General features: G+C 40.2%; 1 protein-coding gene across 1 annotated transcript; it reads right to left on the bottom strand.

Annotated features, from left to right (window-relative positions):
- Nucleotides 1-2,819: 2,819 nt before the first annotated feature.
- IDNK (IDNK gluconokinase) lies at nt 2,820-10,724 on the bottom strand. The gene is made up of 5 exons (XM_084503153.1): nt 10,588-10,724; nt 10,429-10,459; nt 9,964-10,050; nt 8,262-8,305; nt 2,820-3,853 (listed from the first exon to the last, which is right to left on the bottom strand). The coding sequence occupies exons 1-5, from the start codon at nt 10,626-10,628 to the stop codon at nt 3,508-3,510; spliced, it is 549 nt and encodes a 182-aa protein (XP_084359279.1). The 5' UTR covers nt 10,629-10,724; the 3' UTR covers nt 2,820-3,507.
- Nucleotides 10,725-16,140: the final 5,416 nt, after the last annotated feature.

The following is a 16,140-nucleotide window of genomic DNA, read 5'->3' as shown; positions in this document are numbered from 1 at the left end:
CATTGGATGATTTAGAATTCAGGATGACTGACTACCTTAATAGCTGGCCTTTGACCGTAAACTGTGAATATTTACCAATTTGGGGCTGAGATTTGTAAAGAATTCTCGGAGTATGAAGTGGAAGGAAGAGGCTAAGGGGAATATGATACTGGAGACTACTACTTTAGATGTAGTGGGGATTATGGAATAAAATATGCTGCTGGGTGTTACTGAATAGGATTTGCTTCAGTTGTAGATATTCTCAGTGAATTCCCATATTGCTTTTAAAACTTGACTTGAATGGTCTTTGGATGGTAAGTAAAAATTCAGCTTGCTTAAAAATCACGGCTTGCAAATGGCTTAAAACCAGTTTTAACTCAAAGGTGTTAACCAGTGTAATGAAACAAAACTGTAACAGGATATAAAAGAGAAAAGTTGACCGAAGTGTGAAAATCTAAAACTTTTAACAACTTAAAACTTCCAGCAAAGCAGTTTTGTTGGCAGTAACTGAATTATATTCTTCACACATAAGAGTTCACTGTCCAGTAACCTTGTCTCTTATTTTGCCAGTAAGTAGATTGATAAAATAATGCTGATGCATGCTACTGGGAAAAGTTCAAGAAAGTCTCTTGGTTGGCTGGCCTGTGCCTCTGGATCAAAGTCTCAGATCCAGCAGCACAGAGTAGTAAATAAGTAAATAGATTAAAATAGAATATCCTGGTAAGATAATCTTTGTATAATCAAAACCTATTCAAATACATGTAGTTTGGATACAAAATTATTATTACTTTATTTTCTAGTCAATTATAATAAACCCATATGGGAACTAATCTTCACAGTGACTTCTATTTCAGTGGGTAGCTTTCATTGCATTTGAGTAGAAGGCTATGACTGGGAAGTCATGGGAAGTAGTTTCTGTAGAGTAAGTACTACCTGTTTACAATGACTTTCACAATAGCTGTTTGTTAGGTGGGATCTTCACAGTAACTAGTCCGACTTCATGATAATGCTGTGCTTTACTGGGATCTTGCCTTAAAAAAGTGAGACCCCGTGTCATTCAGAAGGTAGGTATTTTCATGAATACAATGCATAACATCCATAATTCTACTGTCAAATGAAAGGATGAAGCAATGCTTTTTTAACAAGCTTTACCAAGACACTAAAACAATGAATTTAACTTGCACGAATGTGTTCCTGAAGCGTGCATTTTACCTATGCGAGTAAGAGACACTATAGTTGAAGTTGAATTCCATTGGAATTCAAGAAAAGATATTTGTTCTGTATTATACCAATAAGCCCTTGCAGTAAGTTTATTTCTTAAGGTATAATCAATATTTATCAAATAGTAACAACAGTAACTTTTTTAAAAGTATTGGAAGAACAGTGAGCCATCTTTTGCACGAGGAATTCTAGTTTTGTCAGAAAACAACTTAAAAACATCAGGAGGTGGGGCAAGATCCATAGGTGGGTTAGTTCTCGTTACCTCTTTAACAGGGAAAGATTACACCTGGGAATGTGTCAGCAAGATGGCTAGTGTTGTAAATGATGTAGACCAATTCTTTTGTTCAGTGCCTGTGTAATAAAATAACCATCTCACTTCGGAACTGAGCTGGCAGGCAGCTGGATCTCCGCCTTTACAGATAAGCCTGTGTGGTTTAAGATGATTCTACCCTTCTTGTATTTAATGTATGAACAAATACTGCTATTGGGAACTAACATTTCATTTTTATTTCCTCAATATAATACTGCAAAATGCTCCTAAGTGCTTTTTGTAGTTATGTACAGCATTTACACAGCATGTTACAAACTGCTAGGCACATATTCTTGAGGAGGTAGCGTGTGTATCTTCTATACTTGAACTCATGTCTGAGGCAGGAAAAGCAGTTTCTAATTCCAGATGTTTCCTCCCCAGTTTTTGCTGCCTTTGTTAAAGTCATTTCAAAATAAGGACAGAAAAACTTTTATCCAAATAACTTGAGCTAAATATAAATAACCTGAATTGTGCCTACCCTGAACACATTATCTCTAATAGAGTCTTAATTTGGGCAGGTAAATGAAACATGTACAGAGACTGTTCTGTGACCTCCCGCTATACACATGCACAATCTTAGTATATCTGGGGGAGCTGTTGTATGTGGTAAGAGACCTGATACGTGTTGAGCAGGATTTTTTGTTAATACTGGCTAATTTGTGAGCACAATATAAACACAGGACACGCAGATCTGAAATCTGGAATCGAACTTCTTAAAACAATTGAAAACAACCAACTTTCTTTTTTGATTTGAGGGTTTAAATCATGTTTGTGACAGGATGCAATTGCTTTCCTGTCTACTGTAGTGTCCTTGATCTAGTTTATTGCAGCTGGAAAAAAAAGGCCTAAGTCTTTACTTAACAGATGATGTACTAGAAAAGCACTTTGCTTGTTAATGGTGTATTGGGAAAATACAAAGACTGAATTAAAGGCAGAGGTACCACAAGAGGGTGCCGTTTCTTTTATTTGTCATACTTGACTAAACTTATATTCTGACTAGTCACTAGGTATCTGAAATGTGAGGCTGTTAAGCACCCAGGCATCTCTTGCACTTTGCTTCTGAGAGTTTGCAGTGCTCATTTATAGCACCGATCAAAGCACAGCAATTTGCATGGTAAGCCACAAAGCGCTTACTGTTAATACAAAATGATAAAGCAAACGCTTTTCAACCAGTTAACCAGGTAAAAATTACTCCAAAGATGCTTTGAAGCATGAGTTGTGTGATTCATCAATCTTATATTCGGTATCTTCACTGGTTGACGCATCCAGTATTTTATCCAAGGTTACACTTTTTATATGAAAGCCAATATGATGCTCCTTACACTTTATTTCTGAAGCTTTCCAGACAATTGTATTTTGTACATTACCCCACAACTGTTACCTGTTTTTTTTTTCCCCTTACATTTTCCAGTTTGGGGTTCAGTGCATGTACTGAAGATCTGGTGAAGTTGCCAGCCTCCTCACTGCCCTGGGGAGGCTGGTAAGGACACAAACACAGAAGTTACAACTTGTTAAAGACCTGGCAGTGAGACAGTGGCAATGTCAGGCATGAAATTTCATCGTGCATGTTACTTTTATACTAGTAAGAAAATAAATATACTGCGTTTAACAAAGCTGTACATTATTCCATCATTTAATAGAAGATGTGCCTTTCTCATGTTCGACAGTAAAAATTAAAAAAAAATAATAATAATTCTTGGGTGCAACCCTTGATGGGATTTTCAAAAGCTGGCTCTGCTTAGATTCTAATACACATTTCAACTTGATATGGTAAGGAATTCAAACATTGCTGACAGTTTTTTAAAAGTTCATATTGCGTGTGTTTTAAATAGCATTTTAAAATTATAAAAATATCAAGAATAGTGAACCATCTCTTAACATTCTAACTCAAGTATTGGGAAAAACAAGTTGCTTTGATTAATTAAAATGTTTTATAACCCTGGTATTGCCAGGTGAATTTCTGCATTTGTAGTTTTGGAACTTACTCTGGAAAAGCCTTACCCTGAAAAAATGGCTTTCTCAATCTCCATCACTATTTCAGGAAGAGATTTTTCTAGACTGACAGTAATAAAGTTTTCTGGTGCTTTAGGAGGCTCTAGAGTGTCAAACTGAGACTTGAGTAGTTCCAGTGGCATGAAGTGTCCTCTCCTCTTCTCCAGGCGGCGAGCAATGAGCTCTATAGGACCATCCAGATGAACAAAGAGGATCTTCAGTGCTACATTTTCTCCTGGTTTCTCTGGCTGGTTGCTTTCAATTGCAGATACTCCACTAACTAGTACACGTCTATACATTTTCTTCAGTGCTGAACAGGCCAGAACAGCATCTTGGCTAGATGATTCTTCTCTGTCAAATAGAAAAAAAATATGTCACAGGAGACAAACCTTTTACCCTTGTAGAGAACAACCTTGGGTGTATTGGTAGGCAAACCAATGCCACCTGCTTCCAAGTACTTGCAATTACATGTTGGCATTAGGCCCTGTTGAAGTAGACTTGATTTTGGAAAGTTTCTGGAGCTAGACAGAGGCCTTGGGCTAGCATGTGACAAAAAGTGATGGAACTAGCATAATAATCTAGAAACATCTCTCAGTAAATTAACCCCCACTCTAACAAGGTATGACCAGCTGGTGCGCACACACTAGTAATTGCTACTGCATAAAGCCAGAGCAAGAAGACCTCTAGGGAATACGATGCTGAGGAAGCTGGTGACACTTCGTCAGAGTAACTTTTGAGATGCTTTACGTATGCAAGGTAATTCCCTACACTCTGGGAAATACGAGGCTGATGGTACACAGCGTTTGGTGTGGTTTGTTTCCTCTTCAACCTGCCCCTAGATGATCAATCCCATGATCCACGAAGGGACATGGTATACATGGAGCAGGCTGTAGGCAAAGGGCAGTTGGTGGCCGTGTTAATCACCCTCTTCCTATTTGCAGTAAAAGTGCAAGCAGGTGAAATGCACCATCACCACATGGAGGCAATTGTAACCAGACAAATATGGTGTGATGAGTCACAGCCTTAACTCGCTATGGTAAGTGCCAATCTTGATGGCTTTTGGCAGGCATCTTGCCAGACTAAACCTCCCCTTCTCTACATTTCAGCTCCTAGATGCTTCTGAATAGGTAGCAGCTTGCTCAAAGGTTGAGTGCCAGCAGTTCAGCAGACTTCTGCCCCATGAACTCTCAAACTCTCAAAATCCATTCTTCTGTTTCCAACCTATTTAAAAACTAAAAGAACACCTGATAATGGTGATAACTCAAAAAGGACGAGGAGGTGGAGTGCAGTAAAATCAGCATTTAAGCTTCAGTGCTGTCTGGAAATTCACAGAACAGTTGAGGTTGGAAGGGGCCTCTGGAGGTCATCTGGTCCACAAGCAGGGCCACCTACCGCAGGTTGCCCGGGACCACATCCAGACAGCTTCTGAATATGGACAGAGTCCACCACTGCTGGGCAGCCTGCTGACAGCACTCAGTCACACGCACGGTTCCTCTTTAAGTTCAGAAGAAACATCCCATGTTTCAGTTCATGCATACTCTTGACCTGTCACTGAACGCTAAAGAGCCTGGTTCTGTCTTTACAGCCCCCTGTCCAGATAAACAGACACCTTGGTGAAATCCCAAGCTGCCTCTAGGCTACACAGTCCCCATTCTCTTTCTTTCTATGGGAGGTGCTCCAGTTCCTTAATCTTCATGGCCCTTTGATGGACTCTCTCCAGTAGCTCCAGTTTGGAAAGCCCAGAACTGGACTCAGTACTCCAGCTGTTACCTCACCCATGCTGGGTGTAGGGAAAGGATCATGCATCCTTCCACCTGCTGTCAACACTCCTCCTAAGGCAGCCCAGGGTATTGTTTGCCTTCTTTGCAGCAAGAGCTCACCACTTGGTGTCCACCAGGACTCCCAGGTCCTTTCCTGCAGAGCTGCTTTCCAGCTGGATGGCCCCCAGCATGTAGTAGTAGCCCAGGCACAGGACTCTGCACTTCTTGTTGAATTTCATGAGATCCTTGTCAGCCCACTTCTCCAGCCTGCCCAGGTCCCCCTGGATGGCAGCAGGACCACCTGGCATATCAGACACTCCTCTCAGTTATGGGTCACCTGCAAGCTTGCTGAGGGTGTACTCTCAGACCACTAATGGAGATGCTAAGCTGCATCGGACTCAGTATTTACCCACGGAGTATACCACTAGTTACTGGCCTCCAACTAGACTTTGCACCACTGACACCAGCTTCCGAGCCTGGCCTTTCAGCCAGTTTTCAATCCGTCACACAATATACTCATCCAGCCGCTATTTCATCAGCTTCTCTATGAGGATCCTATGCAAGACAGCGTCAAAAACCTCATGGAAGTCCCAGTTGATCCACTGCTCTCCCTTCATCTACTAAACCCATAATTTCATCACAGAGGATTATCAGGTTGGTCAAGCATGACAACCCCTTTGTCAACTACTCCCATGATGACTACTCCTACCTAGTTTCTTCTTTCATGTGCCTGTGCCCAGAATTAGTTGTTTCATCACCTTCTCAGGGGTGAAGGTGAGGCTAACCAGCTTGCAGTTCCCTGCAGTTCCCCCTTCCTTTTTTCTTGAAGAAAAAGTAGTTTTACTTTTACATTTACTTTCTTCCAGTCATCAAGTACCTCTCCCAGTTGCCATGACTGTTCAAAGATCATTGAGAGTGGCATCTGCCCACTCCCTCCATGCTCATGGGTGTATCCCATCAGGGTCTGTGGATTTATGTAAGTCCATTCTGCTCAGCTATTCTTTAACCTGTCCCTCTTCTGCTGGGAGTAAAACTTCCTTGCTCCAGACTTTTCCCGCAGGTGACTGGAGCCTGAGATTGCTAAAAAAATAATTAAAAAAAAATAAAAATCAGTCTTGCTAGTAAAGACCGATAGGAAAGGCCAAGGTACAGAACACCTTCTTCATGTTGTGTGTCACTATGCTCCATGCCCCAATCCAGCAGCAGACTTGCATTTTACCTAGCCTTCCACTTACATACCTAATAGAAGCCCTACTTGTTGCCACTGATAACCCTCACGAAAGTCAGCTCCAGGTGGGCTTTGTCTTTCCTAACTTTGTCTCTGCATCCTCAGACAGTGTCTCTCCATTCTGCCAGGGTTACCTGTCCCTGCTTCTACCCTCTGTATGCTTCCTTACTATGTTTCAGTTTTGCCAGAAGCTCCTCATTCCTCCCAGGCCTCAGAATTTTTGCCTGACCTTCTTGTTGGCATGGACTGCTCTTGAGCTTGGTGCAGGTGATTTCTGAATATTAGGGAGTTTTCCTGGGCCCATCTTTCTTCAATGGCCTAATCCTACGGGACTCTTCCAAGCAGATCCCTAAAGAAGCCAAAGTAAGCTCTTCTCAAATACAGGGTTGTGTTCTTGCTTTTTGCCTGCCTTCTCCTTTCAGGAATCTAAATGCTGCCATCTCGTGGTCACTGCAGCCACTGCTTTGAGCTTCACATGCCCAACAAGCCCTTCTCTGCCTGTAGGATGAGTGAGATTCAGTAGAGCACTTCTTGTTGTCTTGTCTGTCACTGGGTCAGTATTTGTCATTAATGCTACAAACCTCCTGCAAATATCAGCATGGTTGAAGGCCCTGATGACCAGGGCTTGCAAACATGAGGCTGCCTTAAAGAGCCGTCTTTAGAAGCTCTTCATCTACTTGTTCTTCCTAGGCAGGAAACCTATAGCAGGCACCCTCTACGATGTCAACATATTGTCCTGCTCTTTAATCCTCACCCATAAGCCCTCAGCTGGCTCCTCATCTCTCCCCAGGCAGAGCCCCATGCATTCCAGGCGCTCTCACATAAAGGGCAACTCCTGCTCGTTGGCTTTCCAGCCTCTCCTCCCTGCATCCATCCCTCCAGTGCAGCACTGCAGCCATGCAGCCATACCTGCACCTCACCAAATGAGTTGGACCCACCTCTTCCAAGCAGATACTGATCCTCCAGCAGGGACCCATTGTCATAGAAACCAAAATGCTTTTGCCAACACCAGTTCTGCAACCAGTTGCTGGCATGCAGTATCAGCGTCTTCCTTCTTACACCGTTTTCCTTCAAAGGAGAGACTGAGCCCCCCCCACCAGCTGGGCCCCCATACCCCTAATTCCTCTTTACAAAGCAGGCTTCTTAGGGGTTTAGCGTAACACACTGAATTAAAGCAAGATGTAAATAAAGTGCTCCAGTTTAAACGCTTTTTAAAGCATTTTTAAGTTTAAGAAAATTTCCTTTGAATTATCTTTGAATAGATGAGGCAAGGTAATTTGAGCTTAGGAAGTACAAAATTATTAAAATTCATAGTTAAATAAAGAGTTGGTTACCTGATTTAAACCTCTGAATATATCTTTTAACTATCAAATGCTTAAGCATTTTGGACTGTATCTTACTATTACTAAAAATATTTTAGAAAATTTTAATCCAATTATTAGTGTATTCTGTGGCTATGCCCATTGTAAGTAGCCAATGTCAGGTTTATTATCAAACCAGATCCTTGAAATGATCTACTGACAGAAGAAAAACAACTATCATAAATGATTTTCCCAGGGATAACCCCAGATTCAAGGATTAGCTCACCCTTTGCAATTATTATGACACCTTAGATTAGTGAAAATAGAATGCTTTTACTAGCTGCAAAAGTTCTTACACTATCACATACATTTCTGTTTCAGAATACAATGAGGAAAAATACTTATTTTTGAGGTGGGGGGATTTTATCTTGTCTTTAACCTGAATTCCTTAAATGCAGAGGTTCTCTTACCTCCTTAGTATATCATGCAATGTACAAAGCCATGGAATCCTGTCCTAGAAACAAAACAAGTTAGTTCAAAATTGTTTGGGAAATTGATTTGAAAGAATCACTTTTAACATTGGGAACATTTAACTAGAGGTGAAAATTAGCATTAAAATTTATAGCAAGTTCAGTTTACATTCTCTTTCTTACTAATGTAGATATGCTACCACTGCCTGAACGCTAAGAAGTGCAAGGCATCTTATTAATATGGTATTTTTAGGGGAATAGTACTTGTTATATTACAAATACTTAGATGTATCTGATGGAAATAATATGTATTTACACATAGCACGCACCTCATAAGCCTTTGAAGGACAGTCAAATTCTCTCTCGCTTCTATTATACAATTTATTTTTACTTTTCTATTATACAACTCAAATGTTAAGTCTGCTGTAAGATAGCAGCTTTCACTGCTTGAATGGTTACTTCTTTTTCCTTATGTCTTGACATATACATACAACGCTTCAGATCAGAGTTGAGGCTTTCAGGAACTACTCCAAGGTGTCAAAACAGAGCTAAATGTACTTATGTGCAATAACTTAATTATATCATTTTTATTGCAGAAGCAATCACAAGTAAATGTACTCATAGCCACAATTTTGCAACACCTTTGCTCAGGAGATTGGCAAAGGCAGTGTGAGTGATAGGTAGTTTTCTTAGTATAATCTGATTTTAGGCCCTAAGCTCACAGCAGCATTTGTCATACCAACTGAGCATTAAACTATTGCTCCCATCTTTCAGTGTAGTTACTACTGTGTGAGTGCAACAAATGAAAACACGGATACATAAACATAACAGTTGCTGTCATTAGACAATCACTTCCTGATGGCATTCAAGCAAGCCCTTGTAATTTTGGACCACTGATGTTTCAAAAGAGTTACTTCCTCCTTGCTTGGCACCATACACCAATAACCGCTGGTCATCCAACTGTGCAGTGCCACTTTACATGTCATAATGGTTTTCATGAGCTTCCAAACAAATTGAAGTATTTAATAAGTACCTACAATATTATCTTCAGTCTAAAGACACTCTTTTGAAGAACTCTCTAGTTCAGGCTTACATGTCTAGAGATTTCCTACAAAAAGTTCAAGAGGTGTCTTGTTGTAGCTTTTCTAATTTACTCGAGACTCTGAATTTGTAAGTATTGTTTGTAAACCCAAGCTTGATCATTTTGGCATGTTTAGGCTAAACAACAGGCTGAAGGGGAGGAAACACATTTTAAGTAATTGCATATAAAACAGAAAGTTAAGGGTAGTCTTTACAGTAGTTGAGAGTGATGTACTTCAGTAGAGAAACAGGAAGACCTTTTTCTGTCTTTGTGTTTTTAATTAAAACCAAAAGCACGTAATCTAAAGTTGCAGTACTATATGCTGATGTAGAGGAAAGATTTCTGATAGATCCTGAATCAGCAAACTATTTGAGCTATCAGGCATGTTTTGATTTTTTTTTTTTTAATTATTATTATTTATTGCAGAATCCCTTGTAACATAAAAAGCCTCTCTCTCTTATTAACTGCAGACCTACACATTCAACCTATAGTCAGTTTATAGTCAGCCTAGCTTACATGAAACACAACCTATTTTAATGTGATTTGCTAGAGGTTTTGCAGAAAGGTCAGATTTTGCAAAGAGGTCTTGATGACTATTCTTTGACAATTCATACAAATTACCTCATCGTTTAGTGGTATTCCTGATGCCATCTTCTCTTTATTCTCTGAAGAATGGTAATCATCTGCATCATAGAATTTCCATCCCAGCTAAGAAAAAAGAAATGAATGTGGATCACTCAGCCAAAGCAGACTAGCTAACAGGGATCACAGAACTTAACAGGACGACACCCGAAAATTATTGGCCTCTTACACCACCGCGTGAATCACCATTTATGCAATGATGTTTATCCCCAAAATCAAGTCAGCTCAGTAACAGCAAGAGCTGATGGTAATGGCTGTTGTTAGTAGCCCACGCTGCACTGGTGGTGGGCACCCATTTCACGTCTGCAGACTGCACCTGAAGGTACAGCTGCCACGCCAGGTTTGGGTACCACCCGTGGGCGAGCTCTGGGCTGCCGGATGGAGTCAGAGCAGGCTCTCTGGTCAGAAGCAATGCCAAAACACCACAGAACAACCCAGTCGTACCTTCGCTGCCAAACGCGACCCAACCGTGGTCCTGCAAGAAAGCACAGCCGGTTGGTTACCTGCGGGCCCCGGGGCAGGTGTGCGTCCCCCTGCCACCCCCGGACCTGGCCCTGCCGCCCCGAGGCGCGGCGTGGGGGTGCCCCGCCGCCCGGTACCTACTTCCCCGAGCCGCTCACGCCCATGACCACCACCAGCACCATGGCCAGACCCGCCGGGACCGGGACCGGGACCGGGACCGGGACCTGGGGCCGGGACTGGGACCGGGAGCGGCCTCCCCTCCGCCGACGGCCCGCCCCCGGCTCCAGCAGGGCGGCACCGCGGTGGGGCGGTGCTGCTCGGTCCCGCCCCAGGGCAGGAGGCCCGGCCCGGCACGGCACGGCCCGCCCGGTGCTGCTTGGTGCAGTTAGTTCCTAACGCTGCCCTCGTTTCAGTTTATATCAGGCTTGTAAAGCACGCATCCGTGTCTGTTGGATGCCCCCTGGCTCATAAACCTCCGCCTCTAAGCCTTAATTCACCTCTAACCCGTGCCGCGGTCAGCCCCGCTACCCTACTTCCTTTTAGGTTTCACGGATTCACGGTTTTTTAAATGGCCAAAACCTCCCCGGCCACGGGCAGGTTGTGGCAGGAAGCGCGGCGCTGGCGCTGGTGGAAGCTGCTCCACCTGGCGGCTCCATGAGGGCACTGGAGATGTGTGCCTGCTTCACTGCCAGGCACAGCGAAACACAGCAAAACAGCACAACACAGCACAACACAACACAACACACCACAGCACAGCACAACACAACACAACACACCACAGCACAGCACAACACACCACAGCACAACACAACACAACACACCACAGCACAACACACCACAGCGCAACACACCACAGCACAACACAACACAACACCACACCCTGATGTTGCTTGTGGACCTCTTTTTTGAAATGTCACCCCAAGTATTCACGTTGTATGTCTGTGTCTTCAAAGGTTGCCTCTTGCTGTGCCGTCTCTGAAGGCAGACAGTCACCACTTTCCTATCTGGCTGGTTTTCAGCTTCTTATCTTCTAGTTCCACAAAATATCCTAGGTGGAGAAACTGCTGCCTGCAGCTAGTGCTGCAGCAAGGAACGCAGCATAGCCTAGGTAGGAATAACAGATACCCATGTGTGTGAGAAAGGATTGGGTGAAGGCCTCTGTGGAAACTGCGGCTGTCTAAATGGAGAATGTGGATGACAAGAGCACATGACTGGAGCAATTATTATTATTATTATTATTATTATTACTATTACTATTACTATTACTATTACTAATTATTTTTTTTTATTTTTTTTATTTTTTCTGCAAGCGTTGCAGTAGGAATGTGTCCCAGATACAAGTGGGGAGAGAGCAACACTTTAACACTTTATGTGTAGTCTGGGCAGGGGGTGGCTCAGGCCTGCAGCTCACACTGTGCACCGATGCCGTGTGCGTGCACAGTGAGTCAGACACCAGAGACACTGCATCTATTTCTCTTGCACAGACCATCCACGCCATACATAAAAGGCAGAGTTGCTTTGCTAGTGCACAGTGGACACAGCAGGGACTTAGGGAGTTTGGCAGGTTGGTCTAAGCTGGCATTTCTGGGATGTCTGGAAACTCCAGTCCAAAGAAGGTAGCTGGGTACATGGATCAATAGATAGATAGACAGATAGACAGGCAGACAGCTTTCAGGTAGCAAAAGTGGTTATGATCAACCAAGCTTGGACATCTCATACTCCTAACAAAGAGCAACGCCAGCAGGTTGCCAGGGTACATGGCCTGACACAGACACATTGAAAAGGGTGGAAATATCCATGAAAAGACTGTGACACTGTTTGGACACCAAGGATGATTGTATCGTATTGATTTTTCTGTATGAGTAAGCTGCAAATGTCTTAGAGGCTGCAGTTGCCAATGTTAAGTGCTACATAGGAAGTATGCTCTTTATGCTACAGGTACCGAATTGTTCCATAATGGGAAATAGTGCTAATTCTAAATAAATTGCTGTAATATTTCTCATACAGTCATGATTATTATCAAGTCATATATACCAAGTTTCTGTGTGAGAAATTGTGTTTTGAAATACAAAAAGAGATCTTAAATGAACATGTTTAATCATATAATTAATTATAATGATCCAGCCAGTTAAATTTAACTCTTCCCATCCAAAATTCACCCAATGCTATCATAATGTTTTACTGCCATCATAGATATAGGTAGACAGAAGATGGTTTTTATTTTTCTTTAATAAACAAAGGCTGTTCAATGGGCAATGCCACAACAAAAGACATTTATTGAAATACTGGGTTGAGTTTATGGGAAAATATATCCAAATATAATGATATACTTTTTTTTTTTTTTTTTTTTTTCCTGTTAAGAAAAGGCTCTCTAGGTAGTTGCAAAATGAATAGGTTCATGACACTGAACATTAAAACAAAAAAAAACAAACAAAAAAACCCAACTATATTTACATAAGAGATCATATAGTGGTGCTGATTCTTAACAAAATATGTTACATGTGTTTTTTCTTTACTAAACTTTTAAGTTATTTCCACTTCTGAAGAAGTAAAATTATTAAACTTTATCAGTTAAACTGTATCAGTTAAGCAGATTATATCACTAGGTTCACAAATAGAAGCCTTTCTCCCAAATGAAGATGATTCTGCCAATTCTGGTTTCTGAACCTAAAATGAGTAATGTGACTTTTTATGAATCTAGCCTCAGCAGAAATTCTGAGAAAGTACATTAAGTATCCCAGCCAGCATGTTTTTTTTTTTTTTTCTTTTCCTTTTTCCAGAGCACTTCAGAAATTTTATGAATGATGGATGACATTTTTCCATGTTATCTGTCTCTGACCATTTAATTGAGGCTTCACATACCTCTTATGACTTTTTTAACAAAGACCAGAACCTTCCAAGTTATTAGGCTATCACCCAAGCAGCCAGTCCTCAAATTACTGGCAGACCACAATGATTCCTTTAAGGTGTCCAGTGACTGAATGCAAATTATGCTTTAATAGCAGTATGATTGTGCTAAAGTAATTGAATTTTCCTGGCATCTTTTCAATTTCTTGACTGATTAATTGTGAGGTAGTGGGAAATGTTTCATTCAAATGAGAATGCTTTATCCAAATGAACAAACTTGAAAATACTTGCGGTCATATTTGCCCTGGAAACATTATCACTATTGCTATTCCCACTACCAGAATTAAAATCTTAATTGTTCTTTCATAACAATCTTTGAGATTTTGTTAACATCACAAGCAACTGACTACTGCACCTACAGTGCACACTCAACTGGTTTTGTAACCAAATTATCACAATTTTACCTGGTAAAATCAAATAAGTTTACTTGATTACTGCAAAACAGAAAACATTTGTTTTTCTATTTGACAGTTTTTTTTTCATAATGTATGACTTCATGTCTTATAGAGAAGATCCATGTGAAGTGGGCATGATGTCATCTGGCAGATATTTTTTGTATCAGTATATTTGCAGAAAGCCTTCCATGGAGTTCTCTTTTACCTAAGCCTGGACTAAATGACCATAAGAATGCATTCAGAGGGCTGCGTGAGCAGTCATGCACTGTGCAGATACTGCAGAGAGGGTAAAAGGAGAGGGAGAAAACTAATCAAATTGTACAGACACAGGATCCTATAGGCAATGCGAGGTTACAAGAAGGCAATTATATTCAGACTTCCTTCTGGTATGGTTAATTTGATTTGTGCAAATATAATTCATGTTAATAGTCAACTGGACAGCTGACTGGATAAAACTCAGGCAAAAGGTTGTCTTAACAAAATCGTGTTGTGTATGCTTCAGTGTCCATTTAAGATGTGTTTAATTAAATTGTAGGTCCACTAAGATATTGTGATTCTCTTGATTTGAGAGAATGAGGATTTCCTTTCCAGTCTATTCTAGTTGCAGACAATAAGTATTTTTTCAGTTTTTCTTTCTTATTAGTAACACGGAGGAGTTTCATTTTAGTCTTCATTGTTTATTGACATACACATATCTTAGGAAATTTATTCTGATGTTGTTGGCATGTGTGTCTTCTCTCTACTATTAAAAATTCTCCTTATCTCCAATGTTGGTAGAATACATAACTTGATTCTGAAGCTTTGATGTAGTTATACAAATAAGCTGTGTGCTTTCATGAATTCCAAGGTACATTCACATAATCGAAAAAGGAGACAATGGAATGTAAATATCTTCCAATGTTTTATTTACAATATTTAGAAACAGGTGAAAATATGACATAATGTTGAAGAATGAACAGTCAAGAATCTTAAAAAGACAAAAACTCAAGAATGCCTATCAGAAAAACTCATTACATGCTTCTATCTCCTGAAGACTTTTCCATATAATGTATTTTACAATACTCACTTTTAAAATGACATTTATTTTCTGTTTTATGGCATTTTCGAATATTATCAGACATTTTCTAAGCCTCTCTGCTTTGACTAATTGTTCAATACTGATGGTGTGGAAGTCAATAAAGTGTTATCATCTACTTAAATTAAATGCTTAATTTTAGAGAAGTGTAATGTAAAATGTAAGTTAAAGAATTCTAGCTTTTCTGAAAGTACACTTATTTACCTTTACTCTACTCTACTTGTGTCCTTTCCAGTGACACTAGGAAAGGTCTGTTGTTCTCAGAATACTGGAAAATATAAAGTGAAAAGAAATGCAAATTAAAAAAGGAAAAAGCTTAAAGATTTTTTTCTCTTCCCTGTAAAGCATGCTCATCCTGTTAGTAACTCCTAATTGAAACATATCACAATGAAATGGAGAACTACTATAAAAGTGCACAGGCCTCTTAGCACTTGTCAGGAACATCTAGCATAGTGGATATCTGTTTCATGTAAAAGCAAGCTCAGATACTTTGGGTAAGAACAACTTCCTGAATATGAAAGAGGAAAAATACTGATTTCCAAGCAGCTAATATTCAAATTACTTTTAGGGATTTAAATTATATATATATACACACACACACACATATATATATATATACTATATATATATTGACTGTAAATACAACCTAAAGAGTGCTAATATGACATGTTCACTGTAAGAAGTGTTAGTGAAAGAGTTTATACTGGGGTGTTCTGTTAGTCACAATTAGTCGTCATTATGAAGTAAATCAGCCTCAAACTTTGTATGTATAAATCAAAACTATACAAACAATTTTCAATTTGTTATATGCAATGCAAAATAAGTCAATAAATTGTCTAAAGATCTTTCCTTTTAGTCCTGTACTAAATATCCACTTGGGAGGTTGAACAGCACTTGGTACGAAGTAGCTCTCAGTGCCCAGCAGGATTTACTGAGAATAAAGAATCAATCTGATGAATATGCCAAGTTTTCAGCAATATGAGATCAACAAATTAAACCAAAGCTGTTGCAGGTGTTAAAAATCACAGAGTATTTGTACATGCTACCTTATTCAATTTTTTCATACTGAAGTGCAGTGCCAGAGGGTATGTTGTACATAAAATAATAAACATGAGTTGTAAATGTCTTTTCTTATATTTCTGGGTTGCAGGACAAAAAATGCAGGTAAAAAGGATTGGGAGTGACTTCACTGTGCAGCTTCTAAGTGACATTAAGCATGTCCTCAACTTGCCTGTGAAGCTGAAGGAACACAAAGTTACTTGATCTAGTTACAGGTAAAATAATGCAATACTTTATAACCTGTTACAAAGTGTACAT

This window comes from Aythya ferina (assembly GCF_964211825.1).
Source record: "Aythya ferina genome assembly, chromosome: Z".
Lineage (NCBI taxonomy): Eukaryota > Metazoa > Chordata > Aves > Anseriformes > Anatidae > Aythya > Aythya ferina.
Note: the sequence above shows the minus strand (reverse complement) of the source record. Positions and strands in the feature narration are given on the sequence as shown.

Bases quoted from the DNA above. Each gene is read 5' to 3' on its own strand.
- IDNK (XM_084503153.1), bottom strand. From the start codon at position 10,628: ATGGTGCTGGTGGTGGTCATGGGCGTGAGCGGCTCGGGGAA. The intron at 10,051-10,428 runs GTACGACTGGGT...CTTTTTTCTTAG, and splicing joins GGTCGCGTTTGGCAGCGAAG to CTGGGATGGAAATTCTATGA. The intron at 8,306-9,963 runs GTAATTTGTATG...TTTTGTTTCTAG, and splicing joins GAATACCACTAAACGATGAG to GACAGGATTCCATGGCTTTG.